At 42.6% G+C, this 7,309-nt stretch overlaps 1 protein-coding gene across 1 annotated transcript in view; it reads left to right on the top strand.

Moving 5' to 3' along the window:
- gna13b (guanine nucleotide binding protein (G protein), alpha 13b) overlaps positions 1 to 4,407 on the top strand; it is a 19,492-nt gene extending 15,085 nt beyond the window's left edge. Inside the window, exons 3-5 of the mRNA XM_068596103.1 lie at positions 1,139 to 1,189; positions 3,658 to 3,858; positions 4,022 to 4,407. Coding sequence (XP_068452204.1) covers positions 1,139 to 1,189; positions 3,658 to 3,858; positions 4,022 to 4,393 — 624 coding nt within the window. The 3' untranslated portion in view covers positions 4,394 to 4,407. The remainder of the gene's footprint in view (positions 1 to 1,138; positions 1,190 to 3,657; positions 3,859 to 4,021) is intronic.
- The last annotated feature ends 2,902 nt before the right edge of the window (positions 4,408 to 7,309 follow it).

The following is a 7,309-nucleotide window of genomic DNA, read 5'->3' on the forward strand; positions in this document are numbered from 1 at the left end:
ACATCTATTGCTTCTGTCCATCCAGGGAGAGGGATCCTGTTGCTCTCCTTCAGGTTTCTTCACCTTTTTTTCCCTGTGAAAGGATTTTTACTATCTTCATTTGGGGGAGTTTTTTCTGATCCGATGTGAGGTCCTGGGACAGGGCTGTTATGTGTACAGATTGTAAAGCCTTCGAGGCAAATCTTGTATGTGTGATTTTGGGCTAAACAAAATAAACTGAATTGAATTGAATTTCTAACATTGCAGCCAGCAGCATTGCTACTCTCACTTTCAGCCATGTGTACTGCTGACAAAGTCATATTGTAAAAATCTCAACATATAGTTGTAACTATAGTAAAACTAGTCCTATTTGCTTAAACTGTCACTATATCCTTTCAGTGAAAACAATTAGGTCCCTCCGTCTGTTGGACAGGCCTTGATTTAGTCTAGACGGTTTTCAACATGGCTGTTGGGTTTCTCATCTACATCTGAATGGTAACTAAAATGTGTTTGTGAAGCAAACACATTTTAGTTATCAATTCTTGATTGATATTTGATCAGCACTGCCAAGTTTGACAGTTTGATCAGAAACACAAGGATCGATTGGTCACTGTGTTTGAGACTCCTCCCCTCTGGTTGTTTTTTCTTCAGGTTATTTTGAGCACTGAGAGGAGGCAGAAGAACCCGCTTATCTGTCACATGTTCTATGTTCAGGATAAAGGGACAGTTTAAGCAAATATGACAAAGTAATTGTTTTTAAATTTGCCAACTGTAGCTTTAATATCATGATATAACTATTTCCAACACCTGAATGTGTAACCCTGTATTAACGTGAACAATTAGTTGGTTCAGGTTTTCTTACTCCTCTGTGATAACAGACATTTAACGACGTTGCATGAGCTTCGCTGCGAACTTGAGATGGGAATGTTTCACTGTTTGTTAAACGATTGTTAACCCAGAAAACATTAGTGTTGAGACCCTGTACAGACTAGCACAATGTCTTTTGAAGTGTGAGATGAAGCATCTGTTTATTCTAACATATGTCTCACAGTACCACCTTTTTGTGATGGACTGATGTCCAGCAACATGTACAATGTATACTATCGCACCCCACATACAAAGAGTTACTAAAACGTCTCTCTTCTCTTTTCTCTCTCAGGGTGAGTCAGTCAAGTATTTCCTGGACAATTTGGAAAAGCTTGGCCACTCGGTAAGTCCCTCCCACACTACAGAGGCTCCACTAATCACAGACCACAGCAGGCAGGGTGTGAGAGCGCTCAGCTAGTTGGTTAAAAAGAGAAGTGAAACTGTTATCTTCCTGTCCTCGGTCATTTCTCCACACTGGATTGTTCCAGTTCTCACTCACTATTCTTCCATTTAGCTGCATGCTAGCTCTGCTGGCTGAGTCAAAAAGGCAGATCAGGCTCACAATCTGAGTCAGTAAAAAACCACTAACACGGGAAATGTTATTTTCTTTATTTACACACATTTATATAATCAAGCAAAGAGTGATTTGTGACTTCATTAGTAATCATGCTCTCCAGAAAAATGTTGTTATTATTATTATACTCTAAAAAGCCAGATAGATTTCTACATTATAATGTATTTACCTTTTAAAGGGTCATGGAAGTTGAAAGTAGCCATTTCCAGGCCTGGAGAAGTATTGGGAAAAGAACAGTTAGATCAGTGACTGTTACTTTGTTGTCTGCATGAGGTAACATCACACCTTTTGTTATTTCTCATGAACACACAGATGTCTCAGAGAATGTAAGTTCACATTGAGCATAGTAGTAACCACCCAAGCTGCTGAGTTTGCTGACTGCTAACATGTACACGTGGGTTGGACATTCTGAGGAGTTTTTCATAAGAGATGTCATTTGTTTTTAGGTTTTTCACAAACTTTTAAACAATGTGTGTTATTTCTTAGTGTGAGCGTGCACATGCCGGCATGGTCTGTGTCAACGATGAGTCATAAACACTGGAATGTTATGAATTAGGATCTGATGTATCCAGAGCACAGTGAGACACACACACACACGGACACACACACACACAGACACACAGTCAAATCATGATTCTGAATAGTGATACATCATATCTTCATCTGTTCCTGAATAGTTAATGGTGTACACCACCATTAACCCTCCCACCCCCCAAACACACACTCTTCCCAGAAGCTCCACATTTGTTTATGTGCTCTGGTATTTCAGGAATGCAGTGTTAAACAGGGATGTCCCAAAAGCAGCAGCGCTGTTTGTATCTGGAACATAAAGATCTTCATTTCTCTCCCTAACTTGAGAAGCTGACATTTTTAATATCCTTGATGTTCTTCTCTCAACAATATGTACCAGAAAATATGCTTAATTCATAAGATTGAATTACCTAGTTCAGAAGTCGGCAACGTTTCGTCTCCAAAGAGCCATTTTGCCCTTTTTTTCCACCAAAGAAAATGTGTCTGGAGCTGCAAAAGCATCCACGCAGAATTAAACGCTCGACTTTTCGCCGTGACTTTTCTTTTTTTTTTATATATATCTGTTGATAGTTTAGTTTAGCTCTGCAAATCCCGAGAAGCCACCTGCAGGGGAAGAGGCTTAACTGTGGATGTGATCCACATTTTAATTAAAGGAATATTTAAACATTTATTTTTATTTTCAGTGGCCCAATATCACCTCAAAATCCAAGATGAAAGGAATTTCCTTCGAAAGATTTTTTAATGCAAAAGAAATTAAAATAAAATAAAAACGTTTTTTTTATCTCTTTTTTTTTTTTGTCAAAGCCTTTCGGAGCCGCAACGGAGGAGCTAAAGAGCCGCATGGGGCTCCGGAGCCGACCCCTGGCTTTGTTAGTTTCAAACTGAACTAAAATGGAACTTAATAAACTTCTCTCACCACTCTTCCAACAATCAGAAACTCTGATTTGGTTGAATTCAACCCTTAGTTCACGGACTGAGATGTGAATGTGGCTCTACACACTGTTCTTTCCTCTTTCCGCTGTATCTCTCTTTTGGCTGACGTCTGAGCAGCTAATTGCTGCAACAGCTCACTGAAGAAGGCCTCCAGCACACTTCTGTCCCAGTGAGGAGGAAAACATCAATGCATACTAACGCTCACACTGATATACTATACAGCAGAATGATTCCGTTTCTGTTGGTATCGGAGGGCAATTTGAGCAGACGCTCCACCAGGCAGTCTTTGTGGCTGCAGCTCTGATTCTGGACAATCCAGCTGGCCACATCCTCTCTCTGGCTCTTTTCAGCCAAAATACTGAAAAATTAAAAATGTAAAAAATCTGCACTCATTATTTTAGGATGCCATTTTCACTGCTGGAAATGTCACACAAGTGTTGAGAATAAGGGAATCTTAGTATGGCAATGTGCCCCAAAGCTACCAAAACTGATGCCGTACTCGGTAGTTCTTCCTTGCCTCCAATGATGTCACAGTCGCATCACTGGATGCAGAAAGTACAACAGATCCTGCAGCTGCGCCCAGAAATGCAGAGATTGCCGACAAGAAGTGTTTACCACATCCCTTACTCTGATAGAGAGCAGGTTGAGCATTGGAGAATGTTCTCTTTTGAACACTGTTATTGATGAGGAATGTTTTTAATGTATGTTTTGTCCGAGCAATATTTATCCAAGATTTGTTAAATGTAATAATCCATCTACTGATTTGCTTGCAGGGCTACCTCCCCAGCCAACAGGACATCCTTCTGGCCAGAAAGCCCACCAAGGGTATCCACGAGTACAACTTTGAGATTAAGAACGTGCCCTTCAAGATGGTGGACGTGGGTGGTCAGCGCTCCGAAAGGCGGCGCTGGTTCGAATGCTTTGACTCCGTCACTTCGATCCTCTTCCTCGTCTCCTCCTCTGAATACGACCAGGTGAGTCCGCTGTGAGGCACACTGTGTGATGAGGCATCAGCACTGCAGGGATTTAAAGGATCGGTTCACTATAGTCAGGAGTCCATTGAGTAAAGCTGCTCATACCAAACACTTCCTGTGACGATTAACCCAAGCACACATATCTGCACTCTAACACCTCCAGGTGCTGATGGAGGACCGACAGACCAACCGCCTGAGTGAGTCCCTCAACATCTTCGAGACCATCGTCAACAACCGGGTCTTTGGCAACGTCTCCATCATCCTGTTCCTGAACAAGACAGACCTGCTGGAGGAGAAGGTGAAGCAGGTCTCCATCAAAGACTACTTTCCCGAGTTCTTGGGCGACCCCTCGAGCCTGGCAGACGTCCAGCGCTTCCTGGTGGAATGCTTTCGCAAAAAGCGCAGAGAACAGCAGCAGAAGCCGCTGTACCACCATTTCACCACGGCCATCAACACTGAGAACATCCGGCTGGTGTTCCGTGACGTCAAGGACACCATCCTGCACGACAACCTCAAACAGCTAATGCTGCAGTGAGCGGACTGACGAGGAGGAGGAAGAGGATGATGAGGAGGAGGAGGAGGGATGGGTGGAGGTGGGTGGAAAGTGGGAGTCATGAGGCCTTTTTCCTCACCCATGAGAGTCCCTCTACCCATTCATCCACCTAAATTGACTTTGACCGGCTCCTCACTTTGAACTTTGACTGTATTAAAGCCACCCCTACTACCGCCATCCCCCTAAGCTTGCTCTCTGCCTTATTGAGCTTGCTCACTATGACTCCTAATCTATGAGCCCCAACCACTCTCTGACCCTTCAAGCCACTGTAAATGACCTCTAACCCCATCCACACCCTGCGGTCTCCCTGACATCCTTGATGGCCTCACTATGTTTTGCCCTAATTCACATCCACATCCTTTTTTCTATGCTGCTCTGACCATTTGTGCTAAGGAAGGGAGAGGGGCTTGTTTTAAATGAATGAGAACCTTCATCTGCAACCGCTGACCGCTGTTGCCTTTTTCTTTCAGAACTTCTCTGTTGTTTCTCTGGTTTAACATCTGCTCCCCACTGTCGCTTGGTGATGACATCACTGTGGGGGTTTCCTCTGAGGGCAGTGGACGAATACACACAAAGAGAGAGAAAGATAGGAATTCCTATTCCAAAGTCCACCTAATTCTAGTTTTCTAATCACTTTTTTTCTAATATGTGAATATACTGTATGTACCTATGCATTTTTCTTTAACTTATATTTAATAGGGGTTTACACTTTGTTGGTTTGCCGATGGACTCTGTTACATTTAACTGGATACGTAGACCACTTGTTCAATGAAAGATCATACGATAAGGCTAGATAGTGCTGGGTTAATCGTGACACGTTGTATTTTTCTGTTTCTCAGGGCACATTGTGAAACCCACTTCTTAACCAGAACTCTCCTGCCTCTGCCCTTCCACATGACTCAGTATTATGACAGAGTTCATGGCGGGTTGTCTGTCTGTCTGCAGAGAAGACTCTGTCTCAAAAGTAGAGCCCCTGCCATCTTCAACCAGGACCATATTTTACGATCAGGGTCTGCACAAACAAACCATCGTGACCTCTTTAAAGCCTGGTATTGACATGTGATCTGTACCTAGATTTGTGATCTGGATATTAACCTCTGGATTTAAACTTGTAATTAATACCCCTTGTTGCTATCTCACTTCCACATCATCGTTGGATATCAGAATCAGAACCTTTTATTGCACGTATGTTTTCACATACAAGGAATTTGTCTTGGCGGGTGGTGCATAACACTTAAACAATAAACACAGTGCAAGAATAATAAATGCAATAATATTCGGAAGCAAATGCACACCGAGCCAGAGCGTCTCGCAGGCCAAGTCCCACCGCTACAGACCGGTATAGATGCCCATTGCCATATTTCCTGTGTGCAGTTGATGGGGTTTTTCCTTTCCTGATATAATCCAGATACTTACCACAGGTCAATATAAAAGGTTAGTTTGGAGTATTGCGCATCCCGCCCACACACAAACACGCAGAAAGACGTCCATAAAAAGTGCCCGCCGCCCCAAACATTTAGGCGTCTGACTGCAGCAGCATGCCCACTGTGTCAGTAGTGCAAACACACAGTAGAAGCCGTGTTGACCGTAAACAGAACTGTGGACATGTCAGGTGTGCAGTAGTGCAAAGCTGCACGCTGAAGTAAGCAAAACATTTAAGCCCTTCAATCCTGCTGAAAACTATTTTTTAGAATAGATGTGCCAGCCTGAATGTTGAGCTAATGTGAACAAACCCTGTGCAGAAAGACCTGTCTGTAGTTTAAAATTGTCCTTAATGTAGGATCTGTTGTGACAGTTCACAGTAAATCTGTGAAGGCTTCTGAAAGAAAAAAGGTCAAGTAGTCTTAATAAAAGACAATGGTATGGTCCAAGTTAAAACTGAAGCCCTGTGCAATCTCTCATCTACGCCTGTAGGGTTCTTCTCATCATAAGAGACGAGGAAGAAGTGACTGTCTTTCTGTTCGTCTTCCTTTCAGTGGGTACCTGTTACTGCTGTCTGGCACCCTTTCATGCGTCCTCAGCTCCAAACAAAAGGGACATAGCCAGCTTGTATGCTCACTGTTGTGTACTGGTGATGTACTTTGCCCTCTGTCTAATGTATTGGTATCTAACCTCATTCTCATTTCAGCTGATGCCCCCCCTCCACCGCCACACACACACACACACACACATACACACACACATACATTTGTATTTATGAAGATGGGTCATATTTTATTGCGGAGGGTTTTTATTTGAAACCACAGCAGATGTCACATTACTTTGCTTCCTCCGCATGTGTTGTGACACTGGTTCATCCTAACACTTTGAAAGATAATCATCACGATGATACACATGTAGAACACACACTCTAAAAGTAATGGCTTTTTTATTGAGGCGTTACATTTCCAAGACTTCTGACCAGATTTACAGAAAATGTTTTATTGTTTTCAGTCTTAACTAAAAAAGCAACGCCTTGTGTTTGTTTGGGAACACGGACATTCAATATACACAGCATTGTACATTATTTGTGTACTCTTGTCTCTATAGTTGTGTTGTAATTGCTACTGGCAGCTAATCGCTATAGTGACTGAATAACACCCCCTCCTTCCCTTTGTCTACACTGGATGTTTCAGCCTACCTTTTCGTTGTTCTGTCTCCGTTTTCATGAGGACAGCTGTCTGACAGCTGGAGTTTCAGCCTCTGAGGGAACATCCAGCTCGTCTGATGTCCAGATAGTTATTTAGTGACCATCAGTAATGACCCAACTACTCTGATACTCTTCATCACTTTTCATGTAACTGTGGTTCTATGAATTCTAAATGACGGTATGTAATACCTGGATCTCCAATGAAGTGACTGTACTGCTGGTTGAAACTCAAAGAAGTGTATTTAGTGTTAGTTCCTCTTGTTTTAAAG

This window comes from Clinocottus analis, unplaced genomic scaffold (assembly GCF_023055335.1).
Source record: "Clinocottus analis isolate CAN_PGR_092001 unplaced genomic scaffold, fCliAna1.0.p SCAF_34, whole genome shotgun sequence".
Lineage (NCBI taxonomy): Eukaryota > Metazoa > Chordata > Actinopteri > Perciformes > Cottidae > Clinocottus > Clinocottus analis.